The 22,152-nt window shown below is 42.8% G+C and overlaps 1 protein-coding gene across 1 annotated transcript in view; it reads right to left on the bottom strand.

The window, feature by feature from the left end:
* EPB41L5 (erythrocyte membrane protein band 4.1 like 5) overlaps positions 1 to 22,152 on the bottom strand; it is a 43,691-nt gene that overhangs the window by 1,132 nt on the left and 20,407 nt on the right. The window contains exons 11-25 of the mRNA XM_065750592.1: positions 21,418 to 21,487; positions 20,583 to 20,752; positions 19,847 to 19,953; positions 19,172 to 19,199; positions 17,474 to 17,516; positions 16,421 to 16,539; positions 8,398 to 8,564; positions 7,996 to 8,090; positions 4,265 to 4,393; positions 3,574 to 3,635; positions 2,852 to 2,962; positions 2,350 to 2,443; positions 1,411 to 1,488; positions 928 to 969; positions 391 to 524 (exon numbers count right to left, since the gene is read on the bottom strand). Coding sequence (XP_065606664.1) covers positions 391 to 524; positions 928 to 969; positions 1,411 to 1,488; positions 2,350 to 2,443; positions 2,852 to 2,962; positions 3,574 to 3,635; positions 4,265 to 4,393; positions 7,996 to 8,090; positions 8,398 to 8,564; positions 16,421 to 16,539; positions 17,474 to 17,516; positions 19,172 to 19,199; positions 19,847 to 19,953; positions 20,583 to 20,752; positions 21,418 to 21,487 — 1,449 coding nt within the window. The remainder of the gene's footprint in view (positions 1 to 390; positions 525 to 927; positions 970 to 1,410; positions 1,489 to 2,349; positions 2,444 to 2,851; positions 2,963 to 3,573; positions 3,636 to 4,264; positions 4,394 to 7,995; positions 8,091 to 8,397; positions 8,565 to 16,420; positions 16,540 to 17,473; positions 17,517 to 19,171; positions 19,200 to 19,846; positions 19,954 to 20,582; positions 20,753 to 21,417; positions 21,488 to 22,152) is intronic.

The raw sequence follows: 22,152 nt of genomic DNA, 5'->3' as shown, positions 1-22,152 counted from the left end.
AGAAAATATGTCTGCACTGTCATCTTAGTCCAGTACTGAAATCTTACCAGGTAAGGGAACAAAAGCAAAATGGTAATTAAAATGAATGAATCAGTAGTTAGAATGACAACAGCCTTGCATCCAGTTTCAGCTACGACTGTGTTCTTTGTTCCTTTCCTAAGTTAAATTTCAAGGTTTTTTTTCACCCTTATCTAAAATATACATACTACAAGTCAGCAGCTCTATGGACTTATAAAACCTCAAGTGCTGTGAAGCAAGACAGTTTATGGTTCATAAAACAAGCAGTTTGGCAGTGGATCCAAATGACTGCTGGAATGACTGAAGTGGGAAGAGGAAGAGCACATACTTCATTCCATATGCACATTTCTGGATCGTGCCCTGAGAATGTACCTTACGACGAGTTCAGCTGCGTGCTGGCACGGTGGCAATCCAGGTGATGACAAGAGAGCCTCTGTGCTGCCCTTCACTGCTTTCTGAGATAAGGCAACGTCATTTCCCAAAGGCCCATTGCACATCAGTCCACTCTGAATTGGGGAGAAAGAAAAAGGAAACTGAAACAGAAACCTGCTAGCACAAGACACACTAATTATTCAGCATGGTTATTTATAGCAGGAAATTAAGATCCTACAAGGTCCAGGATGGGCTGAACTAAGTGCAAGTTCTTTACGAAGCTTCGTGGCATTTACCCCCAATGTAACACCACAGAAATGGAGCTTTAAATATATATATTTTTATATATTTATAATTTAACTCAGCTTGGATTGGTTTGCTTTAGTTTTGGTCTGTTGTATGGGCTCCCAAATTAATATCAATTATTCTATTTCACTCATGTTCTTGTTTTTTTAATCAAGACCAAAGCTCTCCTCCCCCTCCCCTTCCTTTTACATGCTCCATCTCTAGTTGCTGAGTAATGGTTCAGTAACTCACTGGCACTAACCACCTCGGTGTTATTGTGGGCTGGGGAGACACCTGCAACAAGCAAAGAAAAGCTCATTAGAGAAGGGCGGAAGTAACAAACAGATCTGACATAACACTGCCCACCTAAAACAATACCGTATTTGTCAGCTGCTCCTCAGGATCTGCCTCACAATGCAAGAAACCTTTGAACCACATTAGTGAAGGGCTACAGGTGAAGCAACTGCACGCAAGCAGAAACTCACAGCCACACAGAAACTCACTGGCAACAGTTTCAGCACAGCCTTCCCTTCCAAAAGGCACCCAAACCCACTCCTATTTTCTGCTTTGCAGACAAAGTTAACTGAGAGCTCTCTGTGCATAGTTTAAAGATGCCCCAGCTCTGTACTGCAGCAGACCCACGCCTGGGGGATGGACACCAAAGCCAGAGCAGGGTTAGTGAGAAAAACCCATTGTGCTTGCGAAGGAAGAAGTTTGGTTTTGAAATACATTTACCCGAGGTGTTGCTTCTGTAAAGTCAATTAGATTCTCTGTCAGTGAAGTTAGGGAAACGTCCTGGTCATCTGGAGCGCTCTATGGAATAAATCAGTTTTGAATTGAATTCCCAATAGGAAATAAGATAGATTTGCTGAACACTGCAGTGGTTTCCCACATGACAGACCAGTGTCCATAAGGCACACCGCCATTCATCAGGCCCGTTTTCTCAAATCTTTTTGTATCATCTTTTTCAACAGCCTTTTCATTTTACTTTTTCCCTGTAGCAAAACTGGAAACAATGTCACTGCCATGTCAGTTGCAGAACTGCCCTGCCCTCCAGTTCCAAGTTGAGGTATTGCACCATTTGACAAGAAAGTCAGCAAGGTCTGCAAGCTGAGCATCTGAACTCAGAAGATGAAGGTGATAATTATTCTGTGGAATGAACAATATAGTACTGGTTTAGAGGGATGACAGATAAAGGGTGCGTTGCTTTAGTATTCCATTTTAACCCTCAGCCTGCTGAAACAACAGCCATGAACACTCACGTTCTGCTTTGGAGTGGGACAAAGGGAAACTGACCCGAGTGCTTCACAAAGACTGCTTTGTGCATCTCACAGAGTCCAATAAGTAGATCTACCTTAACCTTAAGGCAACCAAAACACAACAATTAAATGTTACAATTCAAACATTTGCCATTATTTTGATGGAAACTGCACGAGCAACCAGTTCAGAAAAGTTAAGTGTCAGGCACAGAACCTGACAGAAGAGTAAGAAATGTACTTCAAGAGTGATGAATACAGCAGGCCTCTGCTCCAGAAAGCAGTCTGGCATTCAGCAGTGACTGGTATTCACTGTGTTACGACAGGCATGCAGTAAGGTCTGCCGTGGCTGCCTGAAGGCATCAGTAGCTCAGAGTGTGACACAGAAACGTTCCAGGATGACAGGTGGTGGTGATACCTTTGGAACTGCAGCCTCCTCAGCTGCAGCCAGATTAGCTGGAATCAGCAACTCTTCATGGTTAGAGGCAGCATTGTCCTCACTTAATGCACTGCTGGAAAGAGAAAACATTCTCATCAGTGGATGTAGCCAGTGTCCAAAAAGACCCAATCGTATCAGCAGCATTTTCAGCACTTATTCCTAACTCACATACACAGCACTGAAGTCTTTCCTGCAAGCTTCTTATCTCCCCAGGTAGGGCCAGGGGCAGCAGGATATCAAATATTTCAGTCAGTTCAAAAGATGAAAGAGATTTGCTTACTACTTGATAAGATAACTCACCCTGAGGCATGGCCTACACTGATTATGTGCTGCAATGCTAATTAAAAAAGTACCTGTAAACCTGTTCAGTTAGACACAGCTTAACTGCTCAGCAACAGTTCCTCATCTTTTCAAGTTGGTTTCATGGCAATCTCTGCGTGGCTCTCTTATCCCAGAAACACTTTTCTCCTGAATCACTTACGGAATGAAGGTGTTTGAGGCAGGGGGTGTTTTCAGGAACTCCTTTGTTTCTTGAAATACTGGACTGCTTGCTGGGGGACTACTCTGGGTTTTCCCTGATGGGAGAATATTCCTGCAGGATGACAACAAAACAAAAACAAACACTGAAAGCTCTCCGTAGGCTACTTGTTACAGCATGTTTTTGAATAGCTAGATACACTTGTTATTCAATGTATTACCATGCACTCTTTGAAATCTGACACATGCTCATCTCCTTCAAGAAATTATACAGTTAAAACATATAACTGCAGCTTTTCCAGTGCCTGAAACTCAGCTAGAACTAATGCTCATTTGAGATTCAGTAATTCACAGGATTTCAGATGCCAGCAGCAAGTTTTTGTTCCTCCCCTGAGAAAAGCTACTATGTACAGGTTCTTCCCCTCTCCCCACATGGTTCCCAGGTCAGAAGTGACCACTGTTGGTTGAGGCTGCTGCTGGAACAACATTTATCAGATCGAAGTACAGTACGAGTACCTGAATCACCTTGTATGTATCAAAACTTTGTAAACACAGTTTTTGTTGTTTTTCATTCTAAAAACACACCATGCTTACCACGTTAAATGACACTACTACAAGGTAAAATACAACAATCACTGACACTGAGCACTGAGACCCCAGAACTCCAGGTTCTCAGTGCCGTACTTGGGAAAATACGTTGTGCTTTTCTTCCAAATCAGACGGTACCTGGCAGCAGCATCCTGAATGTTGGAGTTCTTGCTACCTGTCAGGCTGTCTTCTCTTACAACCTATGAGAAAACAAACACAACCAAGAAAAATATGCAAATCTGATTCCTGTTTCTATTTTTTATCAGTTCAGAGACTCACTGAAAAGCTGAGCACCTCCTTCCCAGCATGAAACCGTGCTGCTCATTTACTGCTCAAGGCCTTCAATCACCACACTCCATGAGAAAATTCCAGTGCAGGTAACTCACTCATGCGGCCAAATAAAATAACATCATTTACTACAGAATTCAATGGAATGTGCTAGAAGCATGGCCTTAGTAACAGAAGCACGGAACAAGTATTTGGTTAGAAGGGATCCCCTGGAGGTTACCTGATTCAATCACCACTCAAATCATGGCCAAGTGCAAAGGTCATTAGATTGGAGAGCTTTGTCCAGTGTCAAAAAGGATGACAACTCCTTCTCCTGGGCAAACTGCACCCCTGTGACTGTGAGAAGCTGGCAGGCTTCCTTAGTCTGCCATTCTCTGGACCTCAGCTGCTGGAGCACCCTTATTTGCAAGGCTCCTTGTCCAACACCACACAATTGCAGTCAACCAGGGAAAAAGGACACGTCCTGAACGTGGTGCCCCCTCACAACCAGTTCTAAAAAGCCATCTGAGAACACTGCAGTCCTCATCAGCTGAGTATTTACCTTGTGCCCTGCTTCTGCCTGGGCCTTCAGGATGTTGCTTTTCATGTCTGCTGGAAGCCACGCTGCTGCTGCAATCGGGCTCTCAATTGCATTGTTAAGACATTTATCTGTGAGCTTCACCACTTCATCCTAGACATGAAAAATCTTCATCAGAAGCACTTCCCACATGAAAACTCTGCTCTGAAATTAGCATCTCCAAAGAGCAATAATGCTCTGAGTGAGAAGAAAAGCAGTGGTTATACCAAAAAGACAAAGCAATCTTGTCACTCTGGAACTCTGTTCTAAAATCACAACAACAGAAGTAAAAACAAACAAACAAAAAGAACAGAAAACAACAACAAAAAACCACAAAGCTTGAATGTAAAAGCAGAGCTGTGCTGCAAGTAGTGTGCAAGAGCTGAATGGCAGTGGACTCTATATATGTAGCTGAGTTTACTGATACAAGATTAATATAGCAACCATATTATACTGAAACAGAATAACTGTAAGTTAGTGATTCACTCTCCGAAACAACATGGGAAGGTTTCTACCTTAAAACTGCTTATACATTATGAAGTTCAACATGTTACTGGTTCCCTCACTCACTGCTAGTTATATCAGAAGAAATTGGCAGCCAGATACTTGATGAGAGCAATTAAAAAATACCTTTTCAACGCAGTATATTTCATTACACGAACTGCATTTCTTAATTATAAACTGTTAATTCATTAAATATTCCATCTACTAATTGCTACTTGATTAGTGACAGCAGTTAATTGACTGAGTAGAAACTAAACCTGGTGACCTCTCTTCTCAGGGTAGAGCTCAGCAGGGGGAGACAAAGCCCGGCCTTCCCCCATATGCCACAGGCAGTGTCACACTCCTGCAACGCTCAGTGGAGCAGCAACAGCCCTGCTGCACTCTGACTTGCATGGACTGTGTTTAAAAGCACTCCTGCTAGCAAATATTCAGAACACCACACATTCACCCAATTCCTGAAGAGTAACAGCACGATCGTTTATTGAACACAGGTGTTTTTACTCCATAGAAGCCACTGGAATTGCCAAAAGTCTGGAGTAATTAAAATGGAATTATTATGTGCACCATCGTAGTACCCAGCTGTGATAAACCTTAAACCCTCACACTGCACCTCCCTGAACTGCACGCCGTGTGCAACAGTCTCAGTGCAGAATGCATTCCTCCAGTAGCAGCAAACAGTAGACTTGATTATTTTATCTAAGAACATGAGCACAGCAGTGCTTTAAACACCATTCAGTCACTAAATATTAGTGCTTCAACCCCCTCTCCCTCTCCTCTACCTGAACAACTAGCTCTAGGTCACATTAAACCTAATTAAACCTCACTGTGAGTAGAGATGAAATCTCGGATGTATACACACATACTGGGGCAACTTCCAATGCAAAAATCAGTAATTAAGAAAAAAATATATATATATCAACCCTCATGTCCCTGCATTTCTCTCTGGAGCAGACTGAGAATACCAGCAAACAGGGCTAACTTTTCCTAGGTGGTTTCACTTCTGAAGCTGATGGAAGCAGGGCTGGTGTACTCAGGAGCCATTTGCTCTCTCCTGGCAGCTCTGGTGTTAGGGAAAGTGGGAAAGCACAAAGCTGCACTCTTGGTTGTTCTTTAATAGTTATTCTCCAGTTGCTCTTTTCAGAACACATTTCCAAACCATTCATCCTTCATCTCCAAGCACAGCTGGGGGTGCTCACTCGGTGCCACTGTCACCTCCTTGCCCCTGCAGCCTGAAGCATAGGCAGTCTTTAATCTGCCTACCTTGTTAAACAAGCATTCACCCCTCACCTCCTGGTAAGCTGCACCACAGACTGAACAGCTTTATTTCATTTTTTCCACCTGAGGAAAACCACTTAGGACACACACTTCTAGGTTTTCACACTATAATTCACACATACTTCCAGAAAGCTGCTAAGGCTTTGCTTCCCAGAGAAAGACTCCAAGTGCACACTGTTGATCCAGACACCTATTTCTCAGCTAAGCCAATGTTTCTGTGTTCTCATCAGGGCCACATCTGTAACTGTGATGCCCAGCCCCCTGGGCACCTCACACAGCTGTTCTGTAGTGGCATTGTTAGATCAGCTTATCACTGGAACCTTATCTTCCTCACTACATTTCAGTCATAATTTCAGGAGCACTAACAGTTTTGCCCCATTCCCTCCATTTAGCAACTAGAAGGTTTTTCCTCTCTGTTTGACCTAGCACAGAGCTCATCAGGCAAAAGTACTCTTCAATTAAGCTGTATTCTTTGCTTTAGTTTATGCAGAGGCAGCATTTTAGCAAAACAAGACCTATAGGCTACAGCCTAATCTTCTTAAAGACTCTTTGTAATCTCTGTAATGCAGTCAGCCAGCAGAAAGGTACACAAGGCATCCCTGACAACAGCCCTTAAAGGGGACAGAGCACAGCAGCCTGCAGCCCTGAGCGTAGCAGAGCAGCACCACACAGTCTGGGTGGGCAGGTTTCACGTAGCCTTGTGGGAACAAGAAAATCACACCAACTTCACTAAACAGCTGAAAAACCCTCAGGCCTCCCCACAACACAGGGCAGTGCCAACAGACCCAATGCTGCAGACTGTTTTACTCTGCTTGTACAAAATGCAATAAAGCACCTACAGCCTTACCACAGGGGAAGCAGGTTGCCTTTTTTCTTTTTCCCTTTTAAACATACGCTTTGTTCACAGTCAAACCCGAAGGGAAAACTAAATTAAACCCCAATTCCAAAATCGTTCCATCCAGAATCTGTTCATTTTAAGCACCCCTGCACTTTTCTAAAGTGTATCTGCATGCCTGGGCTTGATGGCTAAGCACATCTCTCATGGGTGCAGCTGTCCAGTAATCTCCTGGTGTAAAGTTCTCTGTTGTAAGGAAGGATCCTGTCCTCTCCATCCCTTCTAGTAATACTGCTTATTTTCATTATGGCTCTTGCATTCCTTTGCTGCCCTCATGAGCCTCATTATCTCACACACCCACACAAAAGAAGTTTAAAACCAAAAAGGAATAAAAAGTTTTTGTCACTGTAGATTTCATCGGGTCACTGAAACATCCAACAGTTACTGGAAGTGCCAGAGCAATGAGGGAAATCAGAGAAGAGAAAGCAAAGAGGAGCACTGGGGGAGGGAGCCTTCTCCCTGGTCAGGGCACTGAAGTTGTTATTTCAGCTAGCTGCCTGCAGAAATACAGCCTGACTTGCTCCTAAATAAATCAAACTCCACTGCTCCCCTCTATGTAAACACACAACCCTGGAGAGCCGGTGAGAACCAGTTACTGACAGGAGGGGCCGACCAGCAGAGCGCCTGCCTCGCAGCACTGAGTCCCAACAAACCTCCACGAGGGCTAAGGAATGCCACTGGGAAATGTGAAGGGAAGAGCTCACCTCCTCAGAACCAGAGAGCAAGCAATGCAGCGCTGCACAGCTGGAGGCCTACAGATAAAGGCAACACAGGAATGCTGTGTTCACACTTTTTGCTCCCGCAGATGTTAGGATATTTCACCAGGCTGCAGTCTGCACACCCGTGGGTTCACCTCTGCCCCTCCGTACACATCTCACTGCCTATGGAGCACACATCTAAACGTAACAAAATATTTCTATCTGCTGTGCTATTCCCCTGTATCACTCATGCCCATTCTTATCTTGCAAACGGACCACACTGTGCAGAGACTGTCAGCATTATCTGAACAAAACGGAGCAACTCTGGCACGATGCCCACGAACCTGCACGTTCACGTTTATGTTGGGACGCTCAGCGGGCACGGGGCTGCTGCACTCTGCCTCCAGCTGCTTCAGTTTGAGGAATGCATCTTCAAATGCTGAAAAAGACAAGTCGACAGCTTTACTCACGTCACTGTAGAGCTAACTTGTAAGCTGCACTATTCCTGAGCAGAAATTGTAAGGTTTAATGCTTCTTATGGGACTGCAGCTGAAGTCCTAAATGCACTGCTCCATATACTCTGGGCGCTGCATTCCACTGGCAGGCAAAGTGTCCTTATGCCCATGACCTAAGAGAGCTCTCCAAGATAGTCCTGGATTTCTATAAGGAAACGGTCTCGTACTTTACCAGTTAACTCTGACCCCCACACAATACAGTAATAGGAAGAAATCTCTAAGTTTGCTTACGGTCAGAGTCTGCTTTTTCAACAGCAGCTTCCTTAGTGCCGTGATGAGGGCAACCAACAGCCTCTCCTGAATCTCCAGTTCCCAGGGCTGTGACCGGACGGCCTACAGCATCATCCACACAGGTTTCTGGCAAGCCCACACTGTCAAGGAGATCAACTAGGGGTATGCTGCAAAGGCACAAAGGAGGGCAGAGAGAGGCACAACTCTGTTACCAATCTGTTCACAGAATAAGAGAAGCTTTAACATGCAGTCTCTTTTCTAGCTCCTCTTTGGGAACCAGACACATTCTTGAAAATGCATGTGGGGTAAACATTACCAGCTCTGCAGGGATTTTAAACAAAGAGGCTGCAGGGAAAACCTCTCCATGACACATAAACACTGCAATTAATTGTGAGAAAGGGAATCGTCCAGCAGATTGGGCTAAGTCCTACCCAGAGCACTCCTTCTGGAGGCAAAGATGCACCACGACATATTTTAGCTCTCCTGTGACTCCAGTTGTTTGAAGAAACAGGGAAGTTCTTACCTAGTAAGTGCACTTTTTGAAACAAATACCCGAAGATTTTCTAGCTGACTCAAAGTACATTTTAGCATTTTCACATGAGAAGAAAAGTGCAGGGGAAGACAGCTGGTATTCTTCACAAAAAGCTATTTTTTGGTGCAGCGCTTCCTCAAACAGTCATAAAAGGACAGAGGGCAGAAGGGCACGCTGCACAGGGCTGCATCAACACCCTGCTACACTTAGATACACCTATAGCTAGTTTCAGTTTACTAACTTGGGAGGAGATGTGAATGAAACCTCAGCAGTGACCATACTGTAAGGGAACCACAGCACGGATGTTAGGATTGCTTGCTTTCACTTCCTTTGCTTTCCAAAGGAAATGGCTCCTTTTCATTTTGTCCTACCATCTGTGTTTACAATGACAATAGCAAAGTCCAAAACAAACAAAAAAAAATCCCACCAAAAAACACAGGAACAGAAGTTGTATTGTGATGCTTATGCTGTGCCAACAGCCAGGAATCTCATCCATCTCCTGGAAGTTGAGGAAATCTATTTTAACAGCAAACTGACACACACAGACACAGCAGCTGCTGCAGAATGTAATGATTAACCAGAAAAGCCATGAATACGAGTGCAGCTTGACTGTCACTCCTTTCAATCCACAAACACATTTACATACAGCATGGTCGTAATGCTGATACAAGAACATCTATCGTTTTGATGGACCAGTTCCAGTACCCACACCACAACAGGACTTACCCATGAGCAGGGACTCCTACAGGACTGCTCAGATCAGCTTCTCGCTAATGGGTTTATGCCCCTTTCCTCCCTCCAGCCCCTGGAATTTGGGAGCAGTTCAATGTTGTCACTAGAGGCTCCAGGAAAGAAAACTCCCTTCAGGTGAAGCACCCAAAAGAATCCTTCCAATGCTGAACACTTTATCTCTGCGACCGACTGTAGGATGCCACCATTTTGGTGCTCAAAATGTCCAAATCACCTTAAGGCAATTAACTGCTGCAAGGTAAACTGAGGTCACTTGCTTGATTCCCTAAGCACTGGAAGGAAAAGCTGCTAGCGAAGCACATCGTAGGAAAATATCCATTTCAGCAGGAAAATTTATAGCCTCTGTGTGCACTGCTGATGGGAAAGAAGCAAGAAGCTGTTTTCCAAGGGTAGGATGACAGATACAAGGAACTTATCAGAACTGAGCTAAGAGGCAGGAGTAGATGTTCTTCCAATTAAGGCAACAAAGGAAGCAAGACCAAATCCTGCACTGCACCATCAGAGATGATAACTGCACATGGCTGTGAGAATGTCTTCTCCTACTTTTCTTCCCATTTTCAGACACGTTTTTGTAAATAGTCACTCAATGTTTAACAGGACAACCAGCATAGAATGTTCAGATTCTGCCAGCAGCCTACTCAGAGGTGCTGAGGACACAACATATTGAAAGAACAATGTACATAAGCTCCGAGGAACTCCATGCAAGGGAGGTGGTGCAGAGCACCAGTAACACTGTCATCTTGTAATGCAGCACAACGGAGAAAAAGCAAGTGATAAAAAAATCTTCACTAGAAAATTGTTAGAATAATTACACCACTCTTTTATTTCCCTCCGCAAAGACAACTGTAGTAACATTTACCAGACAGGAGAGTCGAATCAAAAACCTGCCTGCAGGCTTTAAAACCATTTATATGGACTGCTCAGTGTGCCCAGCACTGCTCCATAAGCAGTCGCTGCAGCTTCACACCAGCATCACCGCAGGGCCCATAAACACCAACTAGTTTTAAGTGGACTTGAGGAAAGCCTTCCTAAGCCTAGATCCAAATTGGACCCAGTCCATTTCACCTTCAGACCTGCTGAAAGAGCTGCTCATGCCCCCTGGGACAGGCAATCACAAGAGGAGAACCACCCCACAGGCATAAGATCCTCAAAGAGCACTGCACTGGTCGAGGCCCCTCACATCAGACAACGTTAGTAAAAAGCAGAAGCTGCTACTTTCATTGCTTTACAGGATTTCTGACTTCTCTTATGAAACATTAATATACAGTCAGACTAACTGTAAGGGAAATAGTAAAAGGCTTCCTATGAAAAGTGCAGCTACTACAGTTAAGTGTGCAGTGATCACGAGTGAAATGAGCATTAACTTTCTATTTACTCCTCACAAAAAAGGATATTTTGCCTTTGCACAGTAACACATGCCAAGCCTGATGTCTGCAGGATCAACTGCCATCAGCATACACGAAGCAAAGTTGGTAAATGATACTAGCAGTTCAAATCGTGTAACTATGACATAGCTACTTTCCTTCCTACACAAAAATGCACAATATTCAGGAAAAGCAGAGAAACCTTACAGACGTTAAGCAAAGCTCTGTCAGCACCATACTGCTTAGAAAGACACCTGTGCCATTCCTGAAGCACAGGACTTGCTCCATTAAAAATGCAGCCAAGTTCTGCAGGTGTCAGCGTGTGCTCCCTGGCTGCCATCTCTCAGTTTGCTGCTGAGAGCTGTCACTTTGGTGGAAACCAGGCTAATCCTCCCGAAGCCTATGATGCTGCACTAAAAGAAGGTATGCAACCCTGTAGGTCCTGCACATCTTTGATATGAAGCTTGTGTTTCCTCAGCAGGGCTGGAAATAAAGCCTCGTATTTCATTAATCAGTTTCCTCGCCCCACATCAGGTGCAAGGGTGAGGAGGCCAAAATACCTCAGCAATACTCTCAGCTCTGTGCTAGCTCAGACTTATTGGTTTAGTTCTTCAGGGCTGGATATGTGAAAACAATGGTTTTGTAATTCTGGACTCTGTGAAAAAGCAGCCATTTTAAAGTCATTCAAACACATTCTTCATCCTAAAAGACAAATAGAAGTGAATTTTAAAAGCCTTTCATCATAACTGTCTTTTTTTTTTCTTTTGATAAGATAACTGCAATTTAAGAGCAACTTATTTCAGAAAACACACAAGAACACAGAGAATGCAAGGGTAAAGAAATCTGTGGTGCTGAAGACCCACAAGAACAGAGAGGAGCCACCGTGCTGGAGTCCTTCCTTCCCAACAAACCCCACGAGGCACCCGGCAGCACTGCTGCGTGCCAGGACACAGTTCTGCTTCAGTTCAGCTGGAGCACAGCAGCAAGAATGAAAGGACGTTTCCTGGAAAGCGGTTAAGACATTCTCAGGAGGGGAGCCCCTCCCCACAAATACCACTCTTTGCCTTTTCCGGAGTTCTGCCAATTTTATTCTTGAAAAATCAAAATAATTCATTCTGTGCCATTTTCAAACAGTGAGTTTCAGAAGTGGACTTGTTTGGTTTTTTTTTAAAGTTAGTTTTCCAGACCAACCACCTATCACAGACACGTTTAAATACACGAAGGGGCAGTTGCATCTGTTTCTTCGAGATGTTTGACACCACATTACAAGCCCCCGCTTGCACGTGCAGCTGTTACCAGTGTGTGCAGCTCCCGGAGTTAAAGACAGCTAAAAATCTTCCAATCATTAAGAAAAATATTAGCACGATTAAGGAGATACATATACCCTATTTGATGTAAGAGCGACGGGCGGCTCGCAGCCTACGCATTATTTTTCTGTAAAGAGTAAACACCGACAGCACAATATGCAGAGCCTTCATCACGAATGCTTTTTTCCTTCCCTAGACATCTTTGGGACCGGTGTCCTTGTGTCAGAGACAGCTCTGAATGCTATTTTCCAACCTCTGCCACCAACAGCCTCAAGCTCCCGAAGGGCCCGCGTCTCACAGGCTGGTCATGGTGGCTCGGACAGCACAGGTGACAGCACTGCTATGCACTCCTGCGTTCTTCGCATTGCGCTCATGAACAAACGCGGAGTACTGTCCGTCCGCAGCGTGGCTCCTCGGCGGGGCCCGCGCGTCCCACAGGCTTCCACCACGTTGGCAGCGGTCGGCAGCGTCAAAGGGCCTGGATCGTTCGGGAGCGGGAGGGGCACAATTAGTCACTGGGCATGGAGGGCAGGGGCAAAGCAAGGAGAGGGACAGAAGACGACCAACAGAGAAATGACACTGCCGGAGGGTAAATACTGAAGGACAGGGGGATGCAAGAATGTGTGCACGTTAAGGCGGAGCCAAATAAAGCCTTGTAATGCTCAGTACCATGCAAATTTTTGCAGAAGCCCGAAATGAGAAGTTAAGCTATCTCCTGTATGTACCGTCTGTGCTTATCAAAAGGAAAAGCACTTCACATTTCAAAGCACTTCACAAAGCTGAGCAAGAACCAAGCACCACAGAGGTGACAGAGGAAAGGCCCCCCATGCACAGAGCACGCTGCCCTTCAGGAGCTGAAAGGGTTCAGGCAGCAGCTCTAACTGCACGGCCAACACAGTTCTGTGTGTGAAGGCATAACCGTTCATAAATGTTAAAGGCTGGATTCAGAAAATCAGAATCACAGCAGTGCTGTGCCTGCTCCAGTGGGAACACAGCTCTGCAAAAGTCAGGAAGAGGAGCGGGAGAGAACTCTGAATGCAGATTTGAAAAATACATTTATGCAGGTGCCAATGAGATGGAGGCAATAAGGCTTTGGGTGCAAGCATCTCCAAAGCAGCAGGGATAAAGAATTCACTCAAACTGCTGAATTTAGAGCATTTTAAAACAGGGGTCTGCTAAGTGTTGTGCTAGGATTCTTCACTGCAGTGTTACAAGTTATTATCAGATACCAAAAAAGTGCTTGGAAAAAAAAAAGGGAGCACTCAAACCACTCAAATTCCTGATTCAAACATTCTCCTTCATTTTTAAGTAAAATTCTCTATTTAACAGCCTAAACTTTGCTGCTGCTGCTGCTCATTTAGAGAGCATCCCAGACAGCCCCTGAGTTCAAATTCCATCTTTTCCTATGTCAGAAAGCCCAGCTCCCAGCCCAGCCAAGCAGCCAGTGCACGCGTTGGGAGATCACATGCACTCAGGCAGGGAGGCAGAAAAGCATGTGGGATTCACAAGTGGTAAATGATTAACGTGCAGCGATAGTTCTCCTTTTGAAAAGAGAGAGGATTTAGGTAAAGCTCAGTCATGGGTAAACTTAAGAGTTTCAGTTTTTGTAAAATGTTCTAAAGAAATGACCCATGAACATCAAATGCAGCACTCCTCAACAGTTCATTACATTATCTTCCAGTTTCTCCAGCTGAAGCAGTTATGAGAAAATGACATTCACTGGGAAGGAAAAAATCCCTTGCGTATTCACAACACATACGCAGTTAGTAACCATTTGCCTTCTGTGCTATCTCAAGACAGATTCTTGAGAAAAGGGCAAAGCTGGAAAGATACAGGTTATGTTTTAGGCTTCGCAGCCAATATTTCAGGCCATTTTAAGACCATCCAGACCGGTATCTTTTTCCTGTACTGACAATTTTATATGAATAGTGGAAAGAAAATAAAAACATCAGAATCTTTCCTGTCTGGCAGAGTACTTTCTATGATCTGGCACAAGTGCTCCTGGCAGCTGCAGCATTAACACTCTAAATTAAAGGAAACGTTGCCATTAGGAGGGGATCTAATCTGCAACACAGCCAGCATGGGCATCTGCCAACAACAGTACGGAAACGCACGGGGTCGAGACCTCACTTCTAAACCTTTTCAATCCAACCATCAGCAAAATCCCCAGTCCGAAATATTTCAGTGCTCTCAGCAGCCCTTGGCAAGCTCTCTCTAAAAGAAGACTATTTTTCTGACAGGAAGCAAAGATAATTCATGCAGAAACAGGCCAATTAAAGACAGCGGCAGCTGACAAGAGAACTCGTTAGTAGCAGACAGCAAGGCTTGAAGGCAACACCCAAGCTGCAGCCCCCACACCAGGTAGCTATGCTCCAGACACTGTGAACCTAACCCCACTGCCCAGCTATGAAACCAGCATGTAGCCCATCTGCTGACTCAGCTCCAAACTGTTGTCTCCTTCCCACAGCTGGATTTGTCCTTTATTACAGGCTGAACTGCCTCCAGTAATCATGCTAAGGCTCTTGGAATCCTGACACGTACACAGTGCGAGTATTATTCTCCTGATTACAACACATTAATTGCAAGGCAGCATGTTTTCCTTAGGGAATATTGCTTTGGGTTGCATGCAGATACAGTTTATACTCTTCCATAGAAAGGCTACATAGTGCAGCAGCTGGGACAGAAGTTGAGATCCTTGGACAGCATTAAGAGTGACGAGCTCAGGTTCTAAATCCTGGAAAAGGCATACCAAGACCAAATCTGAAACAGATTGGCTACAGGCTCTGCTTCTGAACAAAAGCAGTGGGATCTCAAAGAGAAGAAGCCTTACAAATACTAGCACGAATGACCACCTGAATCAGATACAGGAAGAGTTGTTTGGAGCAGGAGTCAAACATTTTCACCAAAAGAAATAATGGCTGTAGCACACAGTTGCAGTTAGACCAACAAATGAAAACAAAACCATTTTGAGAAGGCTGAAGAACAAAGAAACCACCACCTTTCACCCGCCACCGCGGAGGGAATCGAATCATCAACAGGAGCTCAGCACAAGCACAGATTTCAGCTACTAGATAAATCAAGGGCAAAAGAAAGAGAAACAGCATTGATCACATATTCTCACTGAATCGTCAATATAACGCAACAGATAAAGCAAAATTATCCTCTCTCTTATAATACAAAAACCCTTTCATCAGTATGATTTGCAGAATTTAGGCACATTTGTCATTGCATAAGTTGTACTTAAGAGATGCTGAAGCAAATCAGATTCATACGCCAGATAATGGGAGAAGGATCTTTCCTCTTGAGGGCAGGAATGGCTTAGGATAAGAGCTTTACTGTCCGGACACCCACTCCACCACAGCTGCTCCTCAGAAGTCTCACAGAAATCAGAAGTACCCTTCTAGGATTAGCCACAATGGGCTGAAAAAGGTCAGGAGTGTGCAATCAGCACACATCAGTTTTGGTTTTGAAATACCTCTGCAATATAAAATTTATTTTAAAATGATGAATGATAACAGAAGTTTACCTTCGAACAAATCAAGATTGTTTTGAGATGCATCTATTCCATAAAACAGATGTTCACATTACATAAAATCAAAGCTCTTATCTTTAGCTTGTGTCATTTTCCTCAAGCTCCCATTCTCTCCAAGACAAAGTAAAAATGAGCTTGCCCATTTAATAAGGTCTTTCTAATAGATTCACAAAGATAATGATTTACAAGATTCTGCATTTTATCAAGGACAGAGATCTTTGGGCTCCGTGATACCAAGCAAAGGGTTAAAAGAAATATTATGTCAAAACAGAAGAATCCAGCTCTTTCCAAGACTTGAAAATGCTGTTATTGATGCAGTCCTGGAGAAACTGTCTTTTGGTTGGCTGTGACTAGGCAGGCTGCCTTCAGCTCCCCAGACTACACTCACAGCAACAAATCAGCTGCATCACCACTAAGTGGACTCTCAATTTATGTTAAAGATGCAAAATAGGCAGTTCACTTAAGCACAGGTGAAGAAACGGTCACTTGGATTATGCCTAAGCAAGTGAAACTCATTTCCCAGCACAGCAGAACGTACCACTTCCTGTCGTGCTGACTGGCTCCTGGGCTCCTTGGGAGGTTCTCTATTTCCACTAGGACTGGGGCAGAAGGAACTGCTGCTGTTAGGACAGGTAAGTTTGGCTTCACATTCCAACTCTTTGGAGATAGAACGTAAACAAGTAAGTTGCTATACACTCTTCAATTATGCAATGACACGTTTTATGTATGAAAACATACGACCACTTTTCTTTAAGCACAATGCTAAAACAAGGCTGCTTTCTTGCATTACTTCCACAGCACTGGATGCCTATGCCCAATCTGTTCCAGTAGTACACAAAACACCAGGATTGTACTGAACTGAAGGCTGCTCAAGCAACACAGTTTGCATAAAAGCAAAAGGCTGGGCAGAGCACCAATTATCTGTTTGCTTCTAGCTGAGACTGTGTTCAGTATTAAAATAAACCGGATTTCCAATTTGCACACATCTGTGACCCTGCCTGTGACTGAAATGCTCCAGAATGCATGATGGGGTCTTTCCAAACTCCAAGTCCTATTTTTTGGTGCTCAGAATGAGCGTTACCTTACTGTTCTCTGTGAAACAAGGTCTTCTGTGCACAAGTACTGAGAGAACAGGTATCTCTGTATCTCTGGTTTTCTTAAACTCACGAAGCACTGCATTTTGCTAACAGCATATTCTTCAATTTGCAGGTGCATACATTTCTTCCAGAGTGCTAAGAAGTTACTGTAACCAGGAATCAACACTGGGGCTGATGAATGATTTCCCACTTTATGTGGGACTTCGCATGTGGAATTAGTGTGCTTTGGAAACTAATACTTTGCACATCTGAAATACCTTGCACCTATGAAAACCTGCATCTATAAACAGTACAATTTATACAGTGCAAAGATATGATATGTCCTCACTCTACACAAGTTAACCAGCTATCTTGCTGTAAGTAAGTAGTCACCTCTTCACGTGCAATTTAGTAAACTGCACATAACTTTCTGTACAACTGGCCAGAAAAGGAAATATCCTCAGATATGTTGAAATGCATGAAAACTGTCTTTAAAGGAATGAGAATGGCCTTACCTGTGATCCATTAGTTTGGGTAATAACAGCATTGTTTGGAGAACTGAAAGATACAAGCATTTACATGAGCATCAGGCCAACACATTATTCTTGAAGTTTGGAAGATTTAAAGAAGATCTTTCAAAATTACTTAAATATTCTCAATGAAAGGTCTGAAATCATGTTTTGGGTCCGCCACTTCATTTTAGACAAGTAAGGGTACCAGGTTCGTAGGGAGTTTTTTTGTTGTTTTTGTTTTATCTGTAATTCATCTTTGTTTTGTTAATTCCTCCTCCTTTCCTGACTCAGTTAAGACTTTCTGATTGAGCAGTGAGGCAAAAATTGTACGATTTTCAGTTAAACAATAAGAGACCACACTGTCAAAACCTCAATTACATGCTGTAAATATTCTGCTTGCTCCATAATCAGCATGCCTCTGATCTAAGTTCCACACCAGTTTGTCAGAAAAAAAACATCAAGGGTTTCTGAATGTGGAATGTTACCACAGAGTAGAGCACCTTTAGCAGAAATATTAAAGAATGCCTTCTGGGTAGCACATTCCACAGTGCTGAGCTAATGTCAAAGAATGGAACAACATACATCTTTCATGATGCGTTTCAATTAGCAATACTGCAGTGTGGAGTTTCAGCAATGGCATTGATTGCTCTGGAGACCAATGTAACAACACCACACCTATGTGGAGATCAGAAGGCTGCTGTCTTATCAGAAGGCAAAACTGCATTAGAGTTTCCCCTCCCACTCTCACAATGACCTAAGCTGCATGAAACTCATAGGAGGGCACAACAACAACAGCATGATGAGAGCACTAATTAATCAGGCTGTCACCCATTTTGTGCAGAGTATATTCAGGCACTGTAACAATAACCTACATTAAAGAGAACTTTCCAATGCCATAAAAAGGAAAGCCAGCAAAGGAGGGGACTTGCCTGTAAAGTCACAAAGTCAAAAAAACCTCCACTAAAGCAATTAGAGCACTGGCCTCACCTTCCTTAAATTTTCCCCTTATATAAGCAGCAGCCTGGACTGAAAGCAAAACTTGGTTCCTCTGCTACTAAGGAATTCTTTTTAGCCTGTTTTCCTCTCTTCCCGGAAGGAACATCGTAAAACTCTATGATCTGATTTCATTTTATATTGCAACTGTATTAACTTCCACATTCAGAAAGACTCCAGGCATGAGACTGGAGTCAAAGACTACAGAAATGAAGAAGGTAAAGGCTTCTCTCTGTTTCAGTTATGAATCATTTGTAATTATCAGCATATGAGAACATTCTCAAAGACTGTACAAATAAATGTAAGTACAGCACAGATAATGAAGATAAAAATGTTTCAAACGCATACCTCAATCATATAGCTACAATAGGCAGACCTCGGGAAGAACCTAATGTTTTTACTGGTCTTTAACCGGGCAGCACAGGGAACTAGAGCTTATAATCAGCAAGATATCAGCAGCTTATAATCACAGCTAGTCATAAACAAATAGTGTTGCCCTCTAGTAAGCAAAAACTTCAGTGTGACAGCAACACAGCAGCTCTGCTTCAAATAGTAGGATTTGCTTAAAGTAAACAAACAGAAAATCCACAGCAAAACTACAGCTAAGAGGTTAATGCTATTTACACTCAACTAATCTTACAACTACCTGCAGACGTGCTCAAATACAGCTCACAAACATCAAAGAGAAAGGTTTAGAATGCATCTTACCTTGTTTCTTCAAGTTTAGCGACGTGTGCTGCAAAAGTATACGTAAAGTGTTCGTTAAAAATTTAATGTCTGCTAAATATTGAAGTATATTATTGATATAGTCAAGCACTGACTAAAAGTGGGTAACTGAAGACCAAGTTTTGCATGTACACCACGTATAACATGTGAAAAACAACATCTTAAATTGTAAAAATAAATAATCTTGAGAATAAACCAAAGACATGGATTTAAGCAAAGATCTGCCTGGAGGTCACTGTGCAAGAAGGGAGAAGAAGAGACAAGGTGAGCATCACATGCTGCCAGGCAGCACATCATTTCTAAGAACGACAAAACTGCAACGGCAGAAGTTTCCAATGATTCAGAAATTTCAAATATTATCAGCATTACTTTGCTGTTGCCTGGATCAAAGATTTTCACCTTCATACAGAAACACTGCACAATACTCACAGCCATGTGGCTGCGAGACAAGCTAGAATGACATATTTGGACTCAAATTTGTTCTGACCAACACACATTACCCCCTGAATAAGTATAAAGAAAACTCATTTTGAAAATTCAAGAAGGGAAAGCAGCTATAGAAGAACGCTTATACAGAACCTTTTAAGGACACGATCATCTTCAAAGGAAATCATCATAGCAGATCGTACACCCCAAAAAGAAATGTCAGTAGTTTACCTTTCATTTGTAGTGTCCGCCTTGAGTATCTTTTGCTGGGCCTCCTTTCAAAGGATGCTGATCTCCTGGCTTTGTTGGTCTTGGTGGTTTGGTATTCTGTTTTCCCACTAACAGTGCCAAATAAAAAACACTGTGTTAAATCAATTTTTATGATAGAAAAGAGACACTGTTTGCAAAAACATTACAGTTCTAACTTAAATTCATACTTCAACAATCAGATCTCAGTTCTATCAAAAAAGTCCCAAACTTAGTACTTCAGAAGGTCACAAAAAAAAGGAACTTTATGATGTCCTAACTTCACTCATTTTCCCAAAATATAAAGCTGAAGGAAAGACTCCTTGAACATTAAGATGCTGAGAGAGCACATTTTCCTTTGCTCATTTCTCAGTGCTGGTACATACACAGACAGACAGAGTTTGAAAGTTCGAGGAGAAAATAAAACTTAAGGCAGCATGACAAAGTTCAGAGAGAAAGATGGTAACAAAGCTAAAATGGTAATATCTAGATATTCTAATTCCCAGGCAAGTCTTCTTTCCTCAAGGATTATTTTCCATAAGCATTTTCAGTATGTTGTTTTCCTCAGAACTCTAAGAGAAGGGTTTGGTTTTTCTTTTTCTTCTTTTTTCCCCTGCAGTATGCGTTAGCAGGGTGACTGCTAGTTACAGTTATCTAATAATTCTTACTGGCCTCACACTACCCACCAAGTTCACTGTGAAAGCTGATGGCACCAACAGACCTGTACCGGAACCGGGAGCCCAGCCGAATGAAGCCTGATCTACTTGAGCTTTTCTGGACAGGACCTCGGAGCCGGAAGAAGGCGTGATGTTCCACCGCACATTTCCACAAGTGTTTGCAAGCTTTGGGGTGATCCAGTCTGAATACAAAAGTATGCTCCTGCTCCTTTCCCTTAGAGCACACAAAGTACACCAATGATTTGTAAGAGGCTCGAACAAATCAAAGATACAACTAAATGCAGGCCAAGTAAAGTACGTTGGAGTTTTTTTATGCATACTAAAATTTGTGGTAATAGAGAAATACTTCAGGCAGAAAAATTAACCTTTTTGGAAGATGTAATGAACTACTGCTCCAATGTTTTAAGCTGGGAATGGCTAGCACCCACGAATTAGAGACATCGTTATTACAGAAAGGTTAACTTGGTTTCACTTCCAAATCTGATCTCTTCACAATGCTCACATTTTTATCTTGTCAGCTCTGCGCAATGTCTTCCCACAGGAACAACTCTGGCACACGTTCAAAGAATTCATTCCACCAGAAGTGCTACCTGGCCTTTTTAAAAACTTTCTTGCACAATGCACCAAAACCAGTACATGCTTTCCAAATTATCTGATCTTCATTAGTTTAATGAGGTATTCCTCTTTTAAAAACAAGGTGAGAAAAAAAGTGATTTATCTTGTTCGTTTCACAATTAACTCCCTTTATTCCCCACAAAAAGTCACAACAAAAAACCTTGGAAGGCATCCGTGTTGATTCTCAAAACTTAAAGATCAGAAGCATATAAACTAGTACTATATAATCAAGACTGAGACGAAGCTAAACAGATTGTTATCTACCTGTTCATCATCTTCGACAACAACAAGAGTGAGTTTGTTCTTCTTGAAGTCAAGTCTTGTTATCTTTGGCCTGCAGAATGAACAGAAATAACAGGTTATGTTTAGCTCCCTCAACAGTAGCTCACTGAGAGCTAGGTTAGACGTGCTGGTCCGAGTCCATCTACCTCCCTGCCTGCTCCCTGTTTTGTGAGTGGTTTAAGTTCAGGCAGCAGAGCTTCATTATACTACTGTTGACAATATATTACTTTCATATGTAGCACTTCTAGAGAAACTTCAAAGTAAAAAGCAACTTCCAAACAGCTTCATATATCAGAAGTAAAATAATAATTACTTGAGTGGAAATCAAACTTCCCTGAAAAAATCCTCCGCATGCTTTGTCTTCTACAAGCACACAAAACTGAACTCATAAGGACACAAAGGCAGATCAAACCTTACTCACGCACTATTAAAGAAACATAAACAGCCTGCAGAGTGTATCACAGATCGTAGCAGCATAGGAAACATCTCAGAAGATTACAAACACAGACAATATGTCTCGACACAAAATGTAACCACATTCCCACCCAACCAGCCAAAAAAAAATACCTAAACAAGGATGGAGGGACTCCTGTACTGAGCTGACAAGACACACAAACAGTACTTTTGCCATAAAGTGAGTGTTTCTCTCCCACATTTATAAACTGGACTAAGTCAAAATAATTCTCTGCATGATGAAGTTTCACTCACCATCTCCCT

The sequence above is a fragment of the Cyrtonyx montezumae genome, unplaced genomic scaffold (assembly GCF_038088225.1).
Source record: "Cyrtonyx montezumae isolate F1298 unplaced genomic scaffold, pur_monq_1.0 scaffold_7, whole genome shotgun sequence".
Lineage (NCBI taxonomy): Eukaryota > Metazoa > Chordata > Aves > Galliformes > Odontophoridae > Cyrtonyx > Cyrtonyx montezumae.
The sequence above is the reverse complement of the archived record's forward strand: the minus strand, read 5'-3'. Positions and strand labels throughout refer to the sequence as shown.